Consider the following 23306-nt stretch of genomic DNA (forward strand, 5'->3'; position numbering starts at 1 on the left):
TATTTGATTTGTACTGAATCCTAACTGTCTTAGTTCCCAACATAATTAAAGAAAAGTGACAGAAATGCAAGGACAAGAATCCTGTTGGTGTCTTAATGCACACACAAGTTTCCCTAAAAATATGGTTAGACATTTCTGTCCAAAACAGAATGTCTGCAGTCAAATAAAGTGGAGTGGCACTATGGTGCCATAGCACATACAGATGTGCATTGTGTGTGCACATTTGGTTGTGAATTCATTTCACATTTGGTGTCTTGGTTCAGTGCTCAATGTTGCCTTTCAACAAAAATGTTGTCTAGCACAATTAACATGTAACTCCACTTGAAGTATTTTATACTACGCAACACTGTTCTAGGACCTTAGCCACTAATTTCTAAATATCATAATGAAATTTAATTATATTATTAATGTGTTTAGTTAAACCAGCTTTAAAACATAATATCAACAATTTTAAAAATTACAAAGTTTGATGCATTTCACTCCTTTATAATATTGCATCTTGTGTTCTTTCGTATCATTACACTGCATGCATACATGCTTTTGTCCATACCACTAGGGGTGTCAGAGAAGATGATCATGAATAACTCCAGCCCAATGATTCTTTTCTTATTTTGCACAGAAAACATTTCTGCTTGAGTTAGCAGCTCAGATCTTTGCAAATAGCCTGAGTGATTGTTCCTTTTTCATATGAAGTAGCAACATGTAGATATATGAGAAGATGCAGAATGAGATGTGACAGATTGCCCTAAGCAGGATTTAACTCAAGTGGTATATATGGCATGACCTATGGATCTCTGCTTTGCTTAAAGCAAGACAAGATGTATTAAAGCTTTGGGGTTGGGGAAATTTTCTTATGGCACAGATATTTTAGGCCATTTCTGAACTTCCCACTTTCACTCTTTTGAGTGTGGCTTAAAGGGATAGGAAACCTCCTGTAGGAAGTATTTGTAAAACAAGAATGTGGTATAGAATGATCTCTCCTTTACTTTTTCACACCCTGGGCAGAATCTCAAACAAGACTAAGAATAGGTGGGTGTTCCCTTATTCAGACTACAAACCAACACAGAATCTATCATGTCATATAAATTCCACATCTCCATCCAGATTGTTTAGGATGTTGACTGTCCTTGTGTCCTACTTTATAGAGTTAATCCTCTATTTGAAAGATTTGAAATCCTATATTTGAAGGACTGCCTGTTCCAAAACAGAAGCAAAAGCAGGGTTAGATGGTACCTAGATTGCAAACTGGGTGACCTGGTTGCAATAAAGGTGACCTAATCATCATTTTCTTTGCCATGGTGAGATGTATTGCATCTCTGTTTAAGTTGTAGTAATTCTTTCTAAGTATGCATCTGTAAATATACATTTGTACATGGACATTTTATACAGAGTTCTTCCTTTTCCTCCTACTATAAAGTGTGAGTGGCTATTTACTAATCTGGAACTTAAAAAAAATTAAAGGGAAGGCCAACGTAAGCATCACTTGGGTATCCTGCCCTGACTAATGAAGCCACGTGCAAATGCCAGGCTGTCCACACCTAACAATCTAAAGAGCCAGATACTAAAGTACAGTTTGTGTTTGTGTGCTTTCAAGCTGTTTCAGAGAGGGTTTGCCATTGCCTTTCTTTAAGACTGAGAATGACTTGCCTAAGGTCACCAGTGGATTTTCATGGCTAAGGGGAGATTTGAATCTGAATCCTGGTCTTCTGGAGTCCTAGTCCAAACTCAGACTGCTATATAAAAGTGGCTGAGCTATTCTATCACATCACATTTTCCCGTACAAGAGTGAGAGAAAGAGAGATGCAAATAATGACTGCCTCTTCATTTTCAGCACTTTTAAGACCTATTATTGAAAAGCCAGCTCCATGTGTAACAAGAATTTTTATGTAGCAACATATCACATGGTGTAATCCATGTTATAGCAATAGCAACAGCAGCTTCATTTATATACGGCTTCATATTGCACTAAGCAGTCTCTAAGCAGTTTACAACTGTAAGCTAATTGCTCCCAACAAGCTAAGCCCCTGGCTGGGACTGAACTCACAACCTTGTGGTTTGTGAGTGAGTGCCAGCAGTACTGGCATTTAACTACTGTGCCTCCAGGGCTTGATTTTCTCATCTCTTTTTTCCCCATTCATTCCCAGGAAGGGTAGAAAACTAGGAAAATAAATTGAGCTGTATGCTTTCTACCATTCACATTGTGAACCACAATTGGATGTGAAAAAAGAGGAACAAAGAGCAAAAAGATACCAATGCTGGTTTATGTTCCAGGAAAGGAAAATGAGACAAGGCTGCCAAAGTTACAAGTCCCAAAAACCCAGCATAGCCTCCTAGAATCAGACAGTTAATTTCTCAGATTATCAGAACAGCTCATTTGGAGAGAGTTGTGAGGGAATATCATGCCAATCATTGTGAATCAATCTGTGAATACAACCTTGATTCACTTTGCTTTGTTGGCTTTAGGATTTGTCCATATATCCTGTTGTGTCACTTTTTCTTTCAAGATTCTCAAACACACATACACATTGCTTCTGTTTCTCACAGCTTGCCACAGTTAGAGTGATCGTTAGAGACATTTGTTGATTTCACACTAGGGAGTGGAGGAAGCACAGTGAGTATGATGGCATGAATGAGATATTCTTCTACATGGTCACTTTCCATGAAAGCAGGACTATGCAGTACTTCAGGTTACACAAAAATCTTTGTCAACAGTATAGCAAAGGTAGTTTATGTTCTAGTAGAATACTTATTAAGTTATTTGACAGGGTGGACTAGCAATTCTTTACGCCCAGTGTGCCAGAGACCATCAGTATCTTTGTGCCCAGTGGCTCATTTTTTCCTGGAAATTTCCCACAATCCCAAGGGATTTCAATTCATTAAGGGCTTTATATGTCAAGGACAGGGTCATAAAATGGGCTCAGCAGCTCAGTGGCTGCCAGCAGAGTAGTTTCCAGATACATATACTGTACAATCCTATCTGAAGTACCAGTACCCATGGTTTATTATTATTATTATTATTATTATTATTATTATTATTATTATTATCCCATCTCTCCCTATGGATCAAGGTGGGTTACAATACATTTCAATAAAACATAAAAATAAAAATATACAGAATATACAGAATAAAAATTATAAAATAAAACCAACCCTTCATAATCCCCAACCTTCCCCCATAAACAAAAACAAAAACAACAAAAATACATATTAAAAATAGAACCAGTGGACAGAAGTGAGGCTGCTTAGGACAAACAGGAACCATCTACATTAGTTTAATGGGAGGTTAGTTTCAGTTTGGGAAGGCCTGCTGGAAGAGATCCACCTTGACAGCCTTCTTAAAGGCATCAAGAGTGGTGATATGACGGAGCTCCTCTGGCAGGTCATTCCACACCTTAGGAGTTGCCCTCTGGAAAACTGCAGCCAACCTGGTTTTCTTTGGGTGCAGTGAATTCTTCCCAGAGGACCTGAGTGTGCAGGGTGAATTATATGGAAGAAGGTGCTCCCACAACCACTCTGGACTCAAGCCAAATAGGGCTTTAAAGTTATAACCAACAGATTTGCCTGCATCTGAAAAAATATGGTCTCTCTTGGTGTCTGTGTAAGAATACCTGGATACTGTAAATGAATTCATATCTGGGGCCAGATGAAATTCATCCAAGGGTATAAAAAGACCACTGACAATAATCTTTGAGAATTCTAGGGGAACAGAAGAAGTCCCAGCAGACTGGAGGAGGACAAATGTCGTTTTCATCTTAAAATGGGGAGGGGAGAGGGGAAACAATTACTGCTCAGTCAGCCTGACATTAATACCAGGAAAATTCTAGAGATCACAAAAAGACAGTTTGTAATCACTTAAAAAGGAATGCTGTGATCATTAAAGGTCAGCATGGCTTTCTCAAAAACAAGTCATGTCAAGCTAATTTTATCCCTTCCTTTGACAGAATTACGGTAGATGAAGAGAGTGTTATGGACATAACACGTCTTGATTTCAGTAAGGTCTTTGTCAAGATCTCCCATGATATTCTTGCAAAAAGCTAGTGAAATGTGGGTTAGATAATATGACTGTTAGGTGGATTTGTAATTGGTTGATGGATCAGGTGACACCAAGCCTAGTGACACCACTGGTGAGTCACCGTCTTTGCAGATTTATAAACAGAATCTGAATGGCCATCTGTTGGCAGTGCTTTCATTAAGTCTTCTTGTGTGGTAGGGGGTTGGGCTGGTCTTTTCCACCTCTATGATTCTGTGATTTATCTGAAGGTCCTGATTGAAATTATATTGAAGCCTTATTTTCCTAATATTCTGGCACTGCTATTATTCATCCTCATTTCAGCAGGATATATTTCCAACCCCACACATTACAAGAGTTTGGAAATTTATAACTAACTCTAGTTAGTAGACTAATGGGACTTAGACAAAGTGTACATACAATTTTACACTTTGCAAAAGTCCCATTAGACTACTAACCATGTTTCTCCTTTATTATCATCCCTTTACTGGCTCCCCTTTCCCTTCTGTATCCAGTATAAGCTTCTGTTGTTAACATTTAAAGCCCTGCATGGGCTGGCCCCTCTTTATTTATCTGACCTTCTTTCTCCTTACATTCCCACTCGTACCCTCCATTCTAGAAGTCGAGGTCTGATGCCCCAGCCTAGGATCTCCACTGCCCCATCCCAGTTACATCACTTTTCACTTGCTGCCCCTCACTCCTGGAACCTCCTTCCCCCACGAAAATGAGTCATCACTTCTTTGATCACTTTTAAATCTGAGTTGAAGACTGTCTTGTTCAAGAAAGCATTCCCAGGCACTGTGTGAATATTTATCTGATATTTGATTATATAGTGGATGTTGTTGTTTTAATTGTTGACTACTTTTTAAACTAATTCTATTTTATATTACTACCTATTCTTTATATGTATTTTGTAGATTGTATGCCATTGGCAGGTTTTATATTTTTATTGATTTGATTATTTTTATGTAAAGCATTGTGTACATTTACAGCACTATAGAAATAAATAAATAAATAAATAAATACAGGACCTTTAAAATGCTTTTCTAGACATCAAGTGCACATATGGCTGCCAATGCCATCTTGCCTCCCTTAGAGCCTTCCATCACCCCCTAAAATATTTGCAAATAAAGAAGATAATTGCATCCCCTAGGGGTGAAGTTCCCCTCTAAAACAACCCAGTACACACCTTGTGTGATCAAGAAAGTCAGAGTATTTTTTACCCAATAGCTAGAAGAATTTTTACTTGTTTCCTTCTCATCACTTCCAGCCTCATAGAGGGATCCTAAGCAGCAGGTTTGGGAGAGTGAAAATGGTATTGAGATCCCTTGATGAAATTGCCCACTCCCTGCTATAGGTGATGTGCTAAGATGTTAGATGAGACTTGCTCCCAGGTGTATAAAGCACTGTAGCCTTAGAGTCTTTTCTGCATAACACACTCTTATACTTTACACATCTAGAGGGACCATCTCTTCTAAAGCTTTTTCCTTGTACTGCAAATTAAAGAGCTGCTTTTATGCAGTACACCAGAGATGTGTTGAGAGACAAACTGAACCTCTGGCCAGTGCCTCATCCTTTTGAACATGCCCTTGGCAGTGTCTTTTAGCAATGATCCCACAGTGGTTTTCAACAACTCTGTCCAAAAAAAATCACCTCAGCTTAGCTTGGCGGGTGTGTGTGTGTGTGTGTGTGTGTGTGTGATCTATGAGTAATTCCAGTGAAAAATATTCAGGGAAGTTGTGCTGGCCATGCAGCAAAATACATCAGATTCCAAAATCCTCAAAAGATCAATACCTTTCTTGGTCAACCAATTGGTTGGCCAATGCTCTTTTGCGAATTTTAGAATATGTTGTATTACAAAATGAAGAAGCTTATTAGTTCACTGTAGCAAAAATAGCAAACAATCTTGGAGCACTTTAAAGAGTAACAAATATACTGGGGTATTAGCTTTCATAGGCTGGAATGTATTGACAAGTGCATGGGATGGTTTGGTACACAGAGAGTAAGAAAAATGAAGTCTTTGTGGCTCTAAAAACAAGAAATCAGAGCCAAAACTTTATCTTTAAAAAGGAATAGAGAGTAATACTTAAGGTTACACAAAAATTGTTCTTCTTTCCCTGAAAATTGTTTACATCAACACCGGTGTTGCACTGGAGGCTACCAGCCACCATTTTTTTTGTTTCCCATAAGTCCCCTTGCAATTACACTATGCTAGTATATAGCATCATTTCTGAGGGACTTGTAAGAAATAAAAATGTTGGACTCCAAAAATCCTGAGCAAAGGTGGGAATCATGCAGTCCACCAGATGTTTTTGATATGCAATCTCTAGCAGACGAAGTCATTTACATGAAACCGCTGGGAGAGATCATCCGGAGACATGGGGCGCGGGGTTATCAGTACGCTGATGACACCCAGATTATTTTCTCTATGTCTCCGACTGATGCAGTGACCGGGGATGGCGTCTCTCCTCTCGTGGCCTGTCTGGAGTCAGTAATGGACTGGATGAGGAAAAACCGACTCAAACTGAATCCAGAGAAAACGGAGGTACTAGTGATAGGTTCCCCCGGTCCAGGAATGGCGGTGGTTCCACCTGTCCTGAACGGGGTCACGCTCCCTGTGAAGGACTCCGTGCGCAGTCTGGGAGTGCTTCTTGATTCGTCGCTTCATCTGACTGCTCAGGTGAATGCGACGGTCAAGAGCACTTGTTACCAGCTTCGGCTGATTCGCCAGCTGCGCCCATATCTGGACCGGAGGGACCTAGAAACTGTGGTACATGCTCTGGTAACTTCGAGATTGGACTTCTGCAATGTACTCTACATGGGGCAACCCTTATACCAAACTCGGAAGTTTCAAATGGTACAGAATATGGCAGCCCGGCTGGTCACTGGTGTATCCAGGACCAGCCATATAACACCTGTACTTAAAGACCTTCACTGGCTGCCCGTTCGCTTCCGAGCTCAATATAAGGCGTTGGTTATTACCTATAAAGCCCTAAATGGCTTGGGCCCAGGATACCTAAAGGACCGCCTCTCCCCGTACAATCCGCCTCGCACCCTCAGAACATCTGGGCAGCAATTGCTGAAGGTGCCTGGGGCCAGGCTAGCTTCTACTTCTAGAAGGGCCTTTTCTATAGCTGCCCCAGCCCTTTGGAATACGCTGCCCACCGAGCTCCGCTCATCTACCACCCTGGCCCAATTTAGGAAGGATCTCAAGACCTTCCTATTTAAGCAGGCATTCCCCGATTAAGATCCTGTGGGCCTCCCCTCCTCTTCCGTGGCCATGAGGACGGGCGATGGGGCTTTTATTGCTGCTTTTAGTTTTATTGTTGTACTGATGTATTGGTGTTTTGTGTTTTTAACTTGTATTTGTGTGCACTCATTGCACTTTTGTAAGCCGCCCTGATCTTTCTGGAAGGGCGGGATAAAAATAAAGATTTTATTTTATTATTTATTTTATTATACAGCCAGTGGTGAAAAATGCTGTGAGTTGCAGAGCCCCACACAGTTTTTATCTGCAACCTAGAGGAATCATACCAACACTTCTACCAGCATGACTGCCCTTTGCATATATCCCAGAATTGCCAGATGGCTCTCTCATTTCACCAGTGGCAAATAGGGCAGGTAAATTAAAAGGAGGGCCAACTAGGATGGTGAATAAGGCGACCATTAGTGTGTACGAACACCTAAAAAGAGGTAATATCCCAGGGTTTGTTGACATAAAATTCCCCTTTCACAATTGTACATTAATTCCAACTCAGCAATATATAATCTCCCTTATGAGGTGTTTTCTAAGAAACTGGCAGGTTCTGGAGAGCGTACTCAAAATTTGTTGTGGATCTGCAATCCTAAACATGAGAGTAGATAATTATGCATCTCTGCTATCTCTGGCATTGGCACTTTTACAGCATAGACCACTGGCTATATTTATTTTTGTTGTATGCCATTGAGTTGTATTCCGTCACTGGTGCCCCTATGAAAGAAACACCGCCAAGAGCTCTGGTCATCTATAGCCCTGCTCAGGACTTGCAAACGCAAGGTTATAGCTTCCATGTTTGAATCAATTCATCTGTGGTTTGTTCAACCTCTTTTCCTGCAGCCTTCAACTTTACTGACCATTATTATCTTTCCAGTAAGTAATACTGTCATATGATACATCCACAGTATGTTAGCCTCAGTTTAGTCATTTTGGTTTTTAGTGGGAATTCAAGCTTGTTTTGTCTAGAACCTATTTATTGTCTTCTTGGAAGTCAAGTATCTAGTGAGTTGGGTTCTTGTTGCCAGGCATATGGATTTTAAAGTTCTTTCTGGCATCATGGCAACACTGATGACTGCCCAGTGGCATGGAGTTGGCTTTTATTGGTGATCTTGCTGGATACCTTTTGCATTTGCTTTGCAGTTTGAGGAAAAGATATGAAGACTAGGAAAAAAAAGGAGGAGAAGAATTTTCTTAGTTGCTAACCTGATTGTACACTTCTCATAATGGGGAGATGGGTCACACTTGCACTCTTAGATTTTCTTTATTTGCTTCTGAATAACCTTTGAGGATCTATCTGACTCATCTTGAGGGGTGCACACCAGTCTAGATGCATTATATGTAGGCTTTCATGGTCGAAATCCATAGTTTTTTGTGGGGTTTTTGGACTATGTGGCTATGTTATGAAGATGCCAGCCACAGATACAGGTGAAACATCAGGAATGAATTCTTCCAGAACACAGTTACATAGCCCATAAAACCCACAAAAAAACTAAAGATATGATTTGATTGTCAGCTAAAGGTTTAGGTCTGGGTAGAATTTGTTTAGGGGCCCAATTCTATCATGGCCTCTGAAGAGTGCTGGAAACCATCAGTGAAAAGATTAGGATGCATATCTGCTTTGTAGCATCAACTGCTTCATTTACTACCAATAAATTTTATCTATAGCAGTAACATTTGTCAGTGTCTGGCACTGGAAGAACCCTTGGAGAGGCTTGGACTTAGACCTAGTTCTGGAGCAAGATACACAATATCTGTAGAACTCTTCTCTAGCCCCACATTTTAATTGAGTTTCTTTCCACCAGTTTTCTTCACTATCCACCTTTTGGTGCCATACATAGAAATCGAAAACACAATGGTATGAATGACTCTCACTTTAGTATTTAATTATATGTCTTTACAGTTGAGGATCTTATCCAGTTCCTTCATAACTGTCTTTTACCCATCCAAATCAATAGGAAAAGCACCTGAGGCAGGAAACCTTCCCCCCTTGAGTGCACTCTGCTCTACACTAACAGTTAAAATGTAATCATAATTAATTCACTAAAACATTACTGCCCTTTCATGTTGTTTTTGTTGTGTCCATTAAAGTCATTTCCAATTTATGGAGACCCTAAGATGAACCTATCCTAGGAATTTTCTTTGTTCCAAAGGTGTTTGCCATTGCCTTCCTCTCATTCCGAGAGTGTGACTTGCCCAGGGTTACCCAGAGGGTTTCCAAAGCCAAGCAATGCTTCAAACCCTGGTCTCCTTAAGTTCCAGGACTACACTCAAACCACTATCCCATTTTGTCTCATGCTTTTTAATGACCTCCCCCCCCCCCAAAAAAAAAAAAAAAAGAATTAACCTGAGATTGCTTCCCCATTCTGCCTAATAGCAGGGCTGTTACTGAACTGTCATGGCCCCAGATGTGATTGCCTCCCAATACCAATGTACTTCTTTTTATATTGTATCCTATTGTGAATATTAATTGTAAGGACTACCTTGAGATCCCCGCTGGTGTGAAGAGTAGCATATTAATGTTGTGAAATGTAATATAATAGTTTGCATTGCCGTATTTGCCTACCTCCATGCCTCATATTGCATCTGTGTCTACCCTGCTCTCTCATTCCTAGATCAGCAATATTTGTCAGAAAAAAGTATTTAAAGTATTTCAGAAAATAAAAGCATTAACAAGGCAGATGCAATTTTTCATTGGTATTTGTTGATGCCATGGGAGGTGATGTTTCTGGTTAAGAAGCTTTCTGTTACACCAGTTCCTAAATTAATTCTAAGCTCAATTCCAATGAAAGCTTTCATTTAATTCTTTCTTTCTGCCTGCTCCTTCTTTTATTCTTGTATGCTTGCTGACAAATGATTACAATGTGTTTAGAAAATGTATTATCACCCATAATTCCAACAACCTTTTAAAAATGGAAATGGGTGTTAGCAGTGATGGACAAGACTGGAAATGAGACTATAACACAGGGCAAGGGATTAAAGAACCACAAATTGAATATGTGGTAGTGACAGATACCACACTCTAGGGGGCAAAATTTAGAAGGCAGGATGAAACCTAGTCATGTAGGCTGATTTAACTAGCATATTTTCATCAGACATCAAGGGGAGAATTTGGCATTCAATAAGATGGAACATTTTAAAAGATACATATGTATGCACACACACAAAGACTTTTTATCAGAAATAACCAATATGTGGCTTAAACCACTGCTTACAGACCTTGATAAATTTTGCAAGCTGTAGGGATCATGGGTTTAAGAAAATTAATTTTATGCTTTTCATCTTTCCAATTTAAAAAAAAAAGTGAAATAAAAGGCTTTTCCTCTTTGTGCTGCTCTGGAATGCATCAACGATTGCAAGAGGGGATTGAAATGTAATGAAAACAATTTAATCTGTCTCTGGGGAGAAAGACTGTTTTGTGGAAAGGCTGCTTCTCTTCTTGTCCTACTGGGGTGGCTGCCAAAAGGGTAGAGAAAGGACAAGTTGGTGTATGTGCAAACAACTTGAAGAAAGAGGGGAGCTCTGGAAGTTCTTGACTACCCAACACCAAGACTATCCAGGAGTGGACAGTTCCCACAATATAATCCTAGTAACTGCACACTTTTGCACCCATTGCTGTGTCAATAACAAAGGTTGAAAACATTATTTTTTGGACCACAACATAGCCACCCTCCCTTTGTGAGCATCTCCCTTGAACCTCACTAACAGCAAGGGAAGACATCTGACAGCTGTCCACCTATCACCCAGGTCCTCCAAATGACAGAAAAGCCTATGTAAAACATTTCTTGCTCTCCAACAAATTTTGTAAAAGAGAGAGGAAGGGGCATTGCACAAAAGCCATAGTTTAGGATCAAAGCACAATGAGTAGAATTTGTTCATTATATCTGAGCAAACCAGTGAATACTTTACATCCATATAGTAAAGCTGTGGGTAATTCTGTTTCAGTGTTTTGGAACAAAAAGAATTTGAAAGGAATACTGGAAAGAGAAGCAGCTGAATTTGAATATATTAATGAATTCCAACCTATTAGCAGGGGTATGAATAGAGGCAATGGTTTCTTTGCACACTACATATATTACTATCTGTGCTTTCATCATATAGATTATCAAATTCTCCCCACAAAATCCCCCACCACAAGATAAGTGACTGACTAAAAACCATAATTTATTGCTTTCCCATTCAACCCTGAGACACTCAAGACTTTCCCACTATCAAGCTGCTTGACAGACTTGTGTCATCTTACACAGCTCTTTAAAGTTTTATTACCAGGACCACAATTTGCATCTTTCTGTCCCATCACATTCTGATCCCAGCCCCCACAATTATGTAATATTTTCTTAAATACCTGCTCCTTAATAATGTATTCCATCAGTCAACATATTCTGTGGTAGCCATGTTAGCAACATAAAAAAGTACAATAACGATAAAGGTATCACTGTTTTGTGGATTTTAGATGTTATTGTATTGTTCCATCAGTGTGTCTAAAAAAATGGATTGAAATCCAGGTAACCACATGCTAAAATAAACCAGCCTTCAAGGTGCTGTTAGAGTTTTCTCCCCCTCCCTGACCCTACTCCTTTTTTCCTTTTCTTTTTTCCCATTTTGTAAGGAAACAAAATGTCTTTGACTAGCAATTTGTTTGAATTCACTGGCACAATGCTCCACCAAGATGACCCAACTACCCGCATACAGAAAAGGAGAGGAGGCTTTAGAGCTTGTTCCTCTGAATAAAACCAAAAAGGCTTGCAGTGGCTCATCACAGCTTTGACTTTAGTGATTAAGGCTAAGAGTTGGGTGTGCAGCATTCTGAGCTTCTAAAATCTGGAAGAGATGCTATCATGGAAAGGCTAATGCATATTAATCTTTATAATTTGTTATGCACCTAATGGTACTACATTTGGATCTCTGATGGTGGGAATGAATAGATGATAATGCATCTATTGCAATGATAACACAAAAGGTACTGTGGCATCCTAGAGAGCTTGGAAGAAAAGGAAACAGCTATATGAATTTTTGATAACTCAATTTCTCATCCAGTGAAAGGGAATGAGTCAGGTTAAAAATAAATCACTCGCATAGGAAACAGAAGTATTTGTTTTTAATTTTTATCCCCAATCTTTTTTGTTGAACCTAACCCATCCCAACAATACCCATCAAGAACAATTCAGATAGATAGATAGATAGATAGATAGATAGATAGATAGAATAGTCTATACAGTTAGTTAGATTTCTAAATTTCTAAATCTTTGCTTCCATCCAATCCCAAATGGTCTGAGCCTTAACAGAACTACTATCTATCACAAACCTTGTAATAGAGTCACTTTAAGGTCACCATAAGTTGGAAATGACTCGAAGGCACACAACAACAAAATATAACTAAGATCAATGTGTCTATTCTGATCTCTGGATATGAACAAAGGACTTATCTATACAAACATTTCAAAGGCACACAGATATAGCATATGTATTCTGTGTAATCACATCATACCTGGTGCACAGGCACACCTGTTCAAAGGGATAGTGCACATTGTCATCACAAAATGAAAGAGGAATATTAAGATAGGTAAACATTTTATCCTGATCACCCAGCATCTTTACTTGTCTTCTAGAGATCTGACATGATTTCTAACAGGGTACTTGTGCATGGGAGCCTTGAAAATGTAACAGGAAAAGAAGAGGAAGATACAAATTCTTAGGTTATGGAGAAAAAGGAAGAACAGCTCTTCTGCTGCTGTAGTTCTCTGTACCATCCCATGCACTGCTGGGGAGGCAGGAGATGCACAAGGTCCAATTTGGATATATGGAAAAAACCAGTGTGAAGCACACAAAACAAGTCACTTCAGCTTGCTAAATGGCAGTAAAAGCTTAATCCCTGTTCTTTCCTTCCTGCATTTGTTTCTTCCCTTTTTTTGCCAGCGCTGCAGAGTTAAGAGTGGCATGCCCTAGAAGCACTTTTGTTCCACACTTACTGTTCCTGAAACAACTGAACTGAGAGAAATGATATACAGTAAAGTTCTCCTAAGTTCTGTCATATACTTGTACATAAGGCAAGCTCCTGCTGATCATATTAATGGTCTATCTAGTTCAGCATTCTATTGACCCAGCAAACAGCACTGGCTTGGTGATACCTCCAGGAGATCTGCAAACTTTATGAAATACTGTATTTTCTGGCGTATAAGACTACTTTTTAACCCAGGAAAATCTTCTCAAAAGTCGGGGGTCATCTTATATGCCGGGTGTCATCTTATAGGGCAGGTGCTGAAACTTCTGAGCCAGACTGGAGAATCTGCAGTCGCCGCATATGTAACTGAAGAATGGAGCAAGCTGCAGGCGTCTGGCACACCTGGGGTATGGAAAAAAGAGCTGTGTTTGCAATACCGCTCTGATAGTCTTGGAGACAGGGAGGGCTGGGCAGGCAGGGAGGGCTGACCAATCCAAGCAGGCTTTGTATACAACAAGTTTTCCTGCTAAGTAACCAGAATGTCATAAGCATTTGAATTAAAATTACCATATTGAAATCAAATCTGATTTTTTAAATTTTTTATTTGGTTTGCATTGGAAGAGGGGTAGTCTTATACGGCAAGTATATCCCAAACTCTATATTTTAACTGGAAAAGTTGGGGGTTGTCTTATACGCCCAGTCGTCTTATACGCTGGAAAATACAGTAGCTCTATTCAACTTTCACTGCTAGTGAACAGCATCAAACAATCATAGCTTTGTAAAAAAAAGTGTTTTCACCAACAGATTTGTTGTCTAAGTAGTCACTAAAACAAGATGTCTGACTATTTCAGGTCCAGATTCAGCAAAATGCAACACAGAAAGAGATCAGGATTGGCAATATTACTTTTTGGATTACAATTTCCAAATTGGCCATATTTGCTGGGGGGTTCTGGGAACTGTAGTACAAAAATGCTATTTTGCTTGACTCCTATATAGATACAGACTGTGTGCACATGAACACACACACAAAATTCCACATTATTTATGCCTATTATTTCTTTTTAAAAATCATCTCTCAATATCTCATCTTCTCTCCTCTTTCCCCTGTAAAAAAAAGAAAGAGAAAAAACTCAATTTGAAGAAAATGGTAGTGGAATGTGACTGGTCAGTCACATTCCAATGATATGATCTGAACTGATTTTTTAAAGAAGAGGAGAAAAGCCACTTATACTATTTAGATGCTATGAGCAATGGCTACATAATCCATCTGTAGCCCCAAAAATGCTTATTATACTTATCATAAGTCTGCATGGGCACTGCATGGGCGCTGTCCCTGCTTGTAGAAAAGCTCCTGAATACTTTATGTGATCCTAGAATTTCCCATGAGTCTTCTTCATTTAAACATTTTCTGTGAAAGAGACTCTCTGAGAATAGCCAACAGCTTTAGCCTTTAGTGTATTAGATCATGATATTGTTGTTAAATTCCCTGACACAGCATCTCTTAAGCAGTGCAGTTTGCTGTTTAAGATGATTTCACCCTATGGTGATCCAAATTTCTGCATGTTTTCTTTATGGATTTTGATTTGGTTTGGTTTCTCCTCTCAACCTTTCCTCAACTGTATGTAATGTATGTCCTTGGGAAGTCTCAGTTCAGAAGTGGCAGCTGCTTCTCAGTGGGGCTCCCACTTTCCCCCAGAAACACAGCTCAGTTTGACAGACACCCAAGGAGTTTAAGCTGTCGGTCAAGCGTTGCCTACTGAGCCAAGGACTCCAAAATGGATAAGATGCCAAAGATCCTCCAATTTGCAGCATGTTGGCCCTTAGCCAGCTACCTCACTAGACCCACTTTCATGGCTGCTTGCTTAGCTTGCAATGTTCTTGTTTGCTCTGTGTAGAAAGTGCTTGTTCAGATTTTGAAGCATTGCTCTGCTGAAGAGGAAAAAAAGGGGGGGGGAGTGATTTTCTTGGTAGTTAAGAAAGTGCAAAGCACTACTGTTGCTGAATCAGATGAAAAGCCCATCCAGTCCACCATGCTGTTTCCACAGTATCCAACTGAATGTCTCCGGGAAGTTAATGAGCAAGACCTAAGTGCAGTAACACCACTTTATTAGATTTCTGAACAACTGATATAATAAGATCCACTGCCTTGATACTGAAAGTAATATATAAACAGCAGTTTTAGCAACTATCGATAGCCTTATGTTCCATGAATTATGTTCAGACCTTTTAATTCTGCCCAAGTTAGCAGCCATCACTACATCTTATAGAAGTGAATGTAGGATCACAGCATTTGGTCCGCATGTGTACAGTTCTACGTGCATAAGCTCAGCAGAGATCTTTACACTGCTCAGAAGCAGGTACAGTACTCAGGTTATACACCAAATTTCCAGATGCATACATTTATTGACTGTTTGAATGGAGCTGTACAACTATATTTACGTGTTTTCACATACAGAGAGCAGAAACAAACAAAATGTGATGTGCTGTGACCAATCACCTGAAGATTTATATAATGGCATATAGCAGGGGTGCCCAACTTGGAAAGAGGTAGGGGCCGAAATTAAGATTAGCTAAGGTTGTTCAGGTCACCAACAATTTGAGGTGAAATGTAGAAATTTAGGTGAAATGTAGGACATTTAAAAAAATTGGGGGGAGGGGGCATAACCAAATAAAAGCTGAAAGCAAAATGCAAATCCATACTTCTTAGCCCTGCTAAAAATAGAGGACATTGTGAAATCCCTCCTCCTGGACAGGAAGGCTAAGATGGGGAACATGTCTGGGAAAAGAAGGGAAAGTCTAGTCACCCTACCAGGGGGCCTCCCTCCCTCATTTCTTTCTTTCTTTCTTTCTTTCTTTCTTTCTTTCTTTCTTTCCCTCCCTCCCTCCCTCCCTCCCTCCTTTCTTTCTTACTTTCTTTCTTTCCCTGCTTCCTTCTTTCCTCTCTCCCTCCCTCCTTTTCTTCTTTCCTTCATTCCCTTGCTTCTTTCTTTCTTTCCTCCCTTCCTCCTTTCTTCCTTTCCCTGCTTCCTTCATCCCTCCCTCCCTTCTTTTTCTTTCTTTTCTTCATCTTTCCCTCCCTCCCTTTCTTCTTTCTTTTTTCTTTCTTTTCTTCCTCCTACCCTCCCTCCCTACTTTCTTTCCTTCTCCATTTCTTCGCTTTCTTGATTCTTTCTTTCCTACCTTCTTTACTTCCTCCTTTCTTTCCTTCCAGAAGCGGAGGAGAAGGATGGAAGAAAGAGACAAGGACACCCACCCACCACGTTGTCCTCCTCCTCCTCTGCCGAGTAATTCACTTTTGAGTGGCCTGGGGGTTTTGCCAGGTGTGCAACCTTGCCACTTGAAGGTGAACGACTTGGCAGAGGAGGAGGAGGACAACGTGGTAGGCAGGCGACCTTGTCTCTTTCCCCCATCCTGTTTTGTCTCGTTCTCCCATTGCTGGGCGGGCAGCCTTGTGAGGAGGAGGAGGGGGAGGACGGGAGAAAGAGAGGAGGATGCTCGACCACCGTGTTGTCCTCCTTCTCCTCTGCTGAGTCGTTCACTTTTGAGCAGCCTTGGGGTTTTGCCAGATGGGCAGCCTTGCCACTCAAAGGCAAAACCCCTAGGACACACAAAAGTGAACGACTCAGCAGAGTAGGAGAAGGACAACACGGTGGTCGGGCATTCTCCTCTCTTTCTCCTGTCCTCCCCCTCACTCACTAGAAGAAGGGCCCAAGGCTCTCTCATGATCTCTAGCTCTCTTGCTGTCTGATCTCTCACTCTCTCTCTTTGCCCTCCCGGCTATCTCCGCTGCTTGTCCTGCAAAAAGCTTTTCCCTTTGGGCCTTCCTGGCCAATGGGGTGAGAGGAGCTGTAAGCCTGCCCCCAGCAAAAGCTCCCCTGAGAAGCAGAGGCAAACTCTGAGGGAAGAGTCCATTGCTCCCATGTTCCAAAGCCCCGTGCGATTGGGCGAGGACTATGGGAGCCAGGACATCCCCCTCTTCCTGACAATGGGGCCCTGGGTCTCCAGAAATCCTTTGGCGGGCCGCATCCAGCCCTCAGGCCACATCTTGTGCAGCCCTGGCATATAGCAAATGAGAGACAGCATGGTGTACTGGTTTGAGCATTGACTATGACTCTGGAGATTAGAGGCATACGCTTTTTGTTGTTTTTAACCACCTTTGAGTCAATCTCAACTCCTGGCAACCCTATGGATGAGACATCTCCAAGACTCCCTATCCGCCACTGCTCTGCTTAGGCCCTGTAAATTCATGTCTGTGACCTCTGTCATCAAGTCTAGTCATCTGGTGTGTGGTCTTTCTGTTTCTACTGCCCTCCACCTTTTCAAGCATTATTGTCTTTTCAAGTGAGTCATGCCTTCTCATAGAATCATAGAATTGGAAGAGACCCCAAGGGCCATCCAGTCCAACCCCTTGCCATTCAGGAACTGACAGTCAAAGCATCTTTGACAGCCTCTGTTTAAAGACCTCCAAGGAAGGAGACTCCACCACACCCCAAGAGAATGTGTTCCACTGCTGAACAGCTCTCACTGTCCTAATGTTTAGGGGGAATCTCTTTTCCTGTAGCTTGCATCCATTGTTCTGGGTCCTGTTCTCTGGAGCAGAAGAAAACAAGCTTGCTCCCTCCTCAATGTGACACCCCTTTGAATATTTAAACAGGGCTATCATATCACCTCTTAATAATAATAATAATAATAATAATAATAATAATAATAATAATAATAATTTTATTTGTATACCGCTTTCCCTCCAAATCAAAGTGGTTCACACTGTGTAAGCTATGTGACACATGTCACAGTACAAAGCAATACAATACATCAACAAATTACTTCAGCAATTTCATACATAACTGTCTCTTCTGCAGGCTAAACATACCTAGCTCCCTAAGTATCTCCTCATAGAGTATTGTTTCCAGAATCACCATTTTGGTCGTCCTCCTCTGGACACACTCCAGCTTGTCAACATCCTTTTTTCATGTTGTGGCCAAAGTACAGCAGCCCTAGTTTTGTCATCTTGGCTTCCAGGGAGATTTCCAGCTTGTCTTTTTGGCTGTTCATGGTATCCTTAGCACTCTTCTCCAGCACCACATCTCAAATGAGATGATGAAGATTATCACACCCTTAAATCCTGCCAGGAAAGACACAGGATCTAAAAGATGAAAATGGGTATTATCATACTTACCCGTGTCCAGGCTATAGGCAGCTCATATCCTCCCAGGCAGCAGCTTTTTCAAGAATGAGATTTCCCCATTTCCCCCCAGGTGGATATGGGCTGCTTACAGCCAAGACACAGGTAAGTATGATAATACATATTTTCTTCTTTTAGATCCCACACCTCTCCCAGTGGACTTTAAGGGTGCAATAATCTCCATTGTCTCCTTATCTACTTTCTTCACTGTCTAGCTCTCACATCCTTACATAGTGATGGAGAATAACATGGCTAGTACAATTCTAACTTTCATGCTCAGTTGTATAGCTTTGCTCTTTAGGATCTTATCTTAATTCTTTCATAGCTGCCCTCCCCATTCTCAGTCTTTCTTCTGATTTTTTGGCTGCAGTCCCCATTCTGACCAATGTTTGATCCAAGGTATAAGAACTGCTTTACTATTTTGATTTCCTCATTGCTTAGGTTGACTTTGTGTAGATTCTCCGTGATCATTATTGGAGGAGGAGCTGGAGGATATGCTAGCTCACAGAGGGAAGCTAACCAGAGAAAAGAGTACTGCCTCTATTCCCCCTGGCTGTTTGAAAGGATCAGCCTTTCAAATAAGAGCTGTAAAGAAATGTGGCTGTTATACTTCCTGAAAGAGTAAGATGCCCATCTGGCCACAAGCTTTGGAATAGCTTGGCTTATTGTAGCTTGGACCAGATTTGCCTAGTTTTTCATGACCAGTGTCGAACAAGATATATTTTGTAAATGATGCCACAAATCACAGGAAGTGAATATGAGTGCAATTTATTCTTGTCTCCAAGCCTTGTCACAATGAATTCATTCTGGATAATCTGTGCCTTTGCACATCTCTCATTCATTTCAATGGAGCTTGTGAAGGAAAAGAACATCCTAGTTGCACCCTACATAGTGTGGCCATGTTTCCTATTTCACATAAGACATTTTTATGTTCAAAGTCTGATCAGAGGAGAGTTTGCTCTTTGCAAGTGTCTTCTGTTTAAAGGGCTGTCTGTCTAAATCCAATTGAAACATAAAGAACCACAAGAAAGATAAAGAAGAATCTAAAAGTTATCCATCAATGTGGAGTCAAAGGCTTTCATGGCCAGCATCCATAGTTACCCATCAATACTTAATGCCTGACTAACAAACCCAGGAAGTAAGTTCAGGGGTCACCTGGCCATAGTCTTTCACACTGTTGTGATATATATTAGTTTTACACTTGAACTCAGTTTTTAAATTTTGTTTATATGTGAAAAGATGATGAAAATATGTCTCCTTTTCTCTTTGGTAATGTATATGTGGCTATCCTGGTCCTGTATCAGGCAATGGGACTGATGGAATTATTTCTAATACTGTGTGAAGAATAGGCTTTCCCTGGTGATGTGTACAAAAGTGCAGAAAACATATGTCTTGTCCTACATCAGGCCATCCAAAACTGTGACCCTGTAAGCTAGCCAAGGTGGACAGATGGTCTATCAAGATCATCCCCTACTTCTGATAATGGTGGCTGAATACATAACACTTCTAAAGAAAGCAGGCATGAAAATGCAGTAATGCACCTGGCTATCCCAGTTATTTCTGCAAGGATGAAAGCATATCTTTGCTCTAGGGTAGGAGCTAATTGCCTGCAGCAATCAGGAAGGAAGATTTGATGGCTATTATCTTAGCATGAATAGCTGCAAACACTCTTACTAATGTAGAATTGTGTGTGGAGGACTCTGTGTTCTTTCCCTCCTATATGCATATTTATGGGCAGATCCATATGGATGTTCCAGAGCCCAAAAGCATGATTGATGTTCCTGATTTGTCCTTGACCTTTCTGCCTGTCCAATTAGCTTTGCTGCTGGGGGAAAATCATGGCCCATTGCTATGCTGACCCAACTGCCTGTTCCATGGAGTCACTTGCCTCATCTCTATGCACATTCTCATTCACCGTCTTATCACTGCAATCGCAGTGAATTGGAGAGCACCTTACAGCTGCTTCCTTCTAAACTCTGAAGTGCCGGATGCACAATAGCGTGATGAGAAATGGAAAAGGAGCCAAGCCAAAGCAGTTGGCAAGCTGGATTTTGTAAGGATACAAGTTTAAAAAATAACATTTCCTTTCATTTATTTTTCCCCTGCAAGCAGTTATTAAGGCACAGCCCTTTCATACTTCAATAGATTATGATATAAGGCTAGATCCAGGCTTAGAAAACCTATAGCCAATATTGCTTATCAGTATCAAGAACAAATAGATACTCAACCCATACATACCTGTTTTCCTTACAGCTCGCTTGGATTTTAGCTTCTTTAGTTCGATTGATTTTAGTTTGATTTAAATCTATATGCTTTCAACATAATTCATAATAATCAGACTTATCAAGACCTTCTTGCATTTTCCTTACACCTGTAGTCCAAACTATCTCTTCATACTGACCACTGAGTTTTCCTATGGGACAGATTAATTTATGATAATTTGGCCTAACTCCACAGCTCCCTTCCTCTTGTAAAGGTACTGTATGTAAACCAAAGCCATGTAAAATTCATAGATTTTTTTTCACTAATTTGAATCCATGACTTCATCTGCCCTCCAGGAAACTGCACAATATTTTCAGATTCCCAGATAATTAAGATGAGTCAATGTTAGAGGAGAACAACTAGGGGTTTATTCCTTTGGGAACATGGAGGGAGGGAGGGAGGTCAGTTTAATATTCTGGAAGACCTCCTGATTTGCCAGTGAAGTCAAGTAGATATATACTACAATTCAGATGGGAAACAGATTTCCGAAATAGAGCAGGTTAAGCCTGTGTTGCATTTTGAATTTACTATCCCCATTTGTAAGACACTTGGATGCCATTTAAAAAAATAAAGGTATCAGATAGTACCTTTGAGACTAATTGGGAGAAATAAATTTGTAGCATAAGCTTTTGTAGACTCATGGTATATCATCAAATGCAACCAGCTTTACAAAAGCTTATGCTACAAATATCTTTCTCTCGGTCTTAAAAGTGCTATAGATTCCTTTCTAAAATGATACAAAATAATATGTCTTTGAATAACAAACAAAGGTAGCCATACTCATAGATGAACAAAGATAAAACCCAACGTTAAATAATGCCTTTATTAGAACCTATTAAAACATCACAAAAATATGCAAATTTTTGAATTCTCCAGAATTCTGCATGTGAAATGATACAAAAATTAGGACATGGGAAAAGCAAATTCCCAAAATATTGCCAAATGTTGTAGCCATGGAAACTAATCAAATGTCGCAAATATATGGGAGCTTTCTATAACATCTATTTTGGATTTTCTTGTTTCTTGCCCAGCCCATAATTTCTGTAATACTTAACTTGGTTTGGGTTATTACTAATAGTATTAACCAACTGTGGAGCTAAATGGCATAGCCTCAACTTTATTTACTTGTAGTGTTCAGTGGATGGCTGCATGGAAAGATCCTGAGAAAGCATTTATCCATTACTGTCTGTCTTTTGGTTCCAGGATTATCTCCCAATGGAGGAAGAGTGACCAAAGCTTGATGTATCCTCTGCGCCATTTTCCAGAAACAATGCTCTAGGAAACCATAACGCTATGAAAGGCTTAGGCGATAACAGAAGCCGCCATCTCTCTGATAACTTGGACTCGCCTCAAGACTCTCTTTATGCCACCCAAGACAGGAACCCTTATCTCCTCAGTCCCACTGACTCCTACACAATGGACCCTAGGTTCCCCACACCAAATTCCCTCCACAGTGACTGCCTCCTTCCACTCAACAACCAGATTTCCAATAGCAGCACATTTCCACGGATCCATTACAACTCCCACTTTGAGGTACCCGATGAGAATCCCTTCCCAAGCCATGCCCAAGCCACCAAGATTAACAGGCTCCCTGCCAACTTGCTAGACCAGTTTGAGAAACAACTGCCCATCCATAGAGATGGCTTTAGCACACTTCAGTTCCAGAGAAGCTCTGATAACAAACAGCGGAGTGAGAGCCCTGGAAGGATCCGGCACTTGGTTCACTCAGTCCAAAAACTTTTTGCTAAGTCACAGTCCCTGGAGGGAGCCTCCAAAGGTAGTGTGAATGGCAAGAAAGGCACTGAGGACTCCAAGCAGAACCGCAGGAGCAAGAGTAAGGACCGGGCAAAAACCACTGAGACTAAACGCAGGACCAGATCCAACATATCAGGCTGGTGGAGCTCAGATGACAATCTGGACAATGACACCTGCAACTATCGTAACCCTATGGGCCTCATGACCCTTGGCAGGCAGCCTGATCACAGCCAGCCTAGGTACTTCATGCATGCTTACAACACAATCAGTGAACACATGCTGAAATCCTCCAAGAGCAATAATGACCTGAAGGTCACTCCTTGTACCAACATCCCCATCAGCAGTGAGTCCAACTACATCAAAAGAGGCTCCTGGTCCACACTCACACTTAGCCATGCCCGGGAAATGTGCCAAAAGGCTTCTGCTACTATCGACAGAGCGCTGCTGAAATCCAAGTCCTGCCATCAAGACTTAGCCTATCAGTACTTGCAGGTGCGTACCATGCTTGGGGCTTTAAGGTATATAAATGTTTTATAAAGGGCACTCTGATTCAATATGGTCAAGGAGAATGTTTTTCTTTTTTGTTTTTTGCAAGAAAGTAACATGGTTGTAGCTAAATAAATAATTCATTTTGTGTATCCATTAATTCCAGCCCTCCCGCTCCAGTGTGGTATAGTGCTAGGTGGAAACTGTACAACAGGGACCTGGATATTAAGATTACCATGGGGAGATCTTCTACTTTGCTTAAACAGAGCTTGGAAACTATTTTGGGGGCTACAAATCCCAAGATGATAGCTGAAGGTTCTAAGAGATATAGTTCAAAAGTTACATTTCCATGCTTTGCTCTTAAAAGAATACAATGGTCCAGGTAGCCACTGCTGAATTAAGACAATAGAGATGAATA

The 23306-nt window shown here is 40.7% G+C and overlaps 1 protein-coding gene across 4 annotated transcripts in view; it reads left to right on the forward strand.

The window, feature by feature from the left end:
• Positions 1-23306, forward strand: part of DLGAP4 (DLG associated protein 4) — a 524530-nt gene that overhangs the window by 330438 nt on the left and 170786 nt on the right. For all 4 annotated transcript variants that reach the window (XM_042466057.1, XM_042466061.1, XM_042466058.1 and 1 more), the window contains one exon: positions 21851-22894. In XM_042466057.1, coding sequence (XP_042321991.1) covers positions 21941-22894 — 954 coding nt within the window. In that variant the 5' untranslated portion in view covers positions 21851-21940. The remainder of the gene's footprint in view (positions 1-21850; positions 22895-23306) is intronic.

Source organism: Sceloporus undulatus, chromosome 4 (assembly GCF_019175285.1).
Source record: "Sceloporus undulatus isolate JIND9_A2432 ecotype Alabama chromosome 4, SceUnd_v1.1, whole genome shotgun sequence".
NCBI classification, from domain to species: Eukaryota; Metazoa; Chordata; class Lepidosauria; order Squamata; family Phrynosomatidae; genus Sceloporus; species Sceloporus undulatus.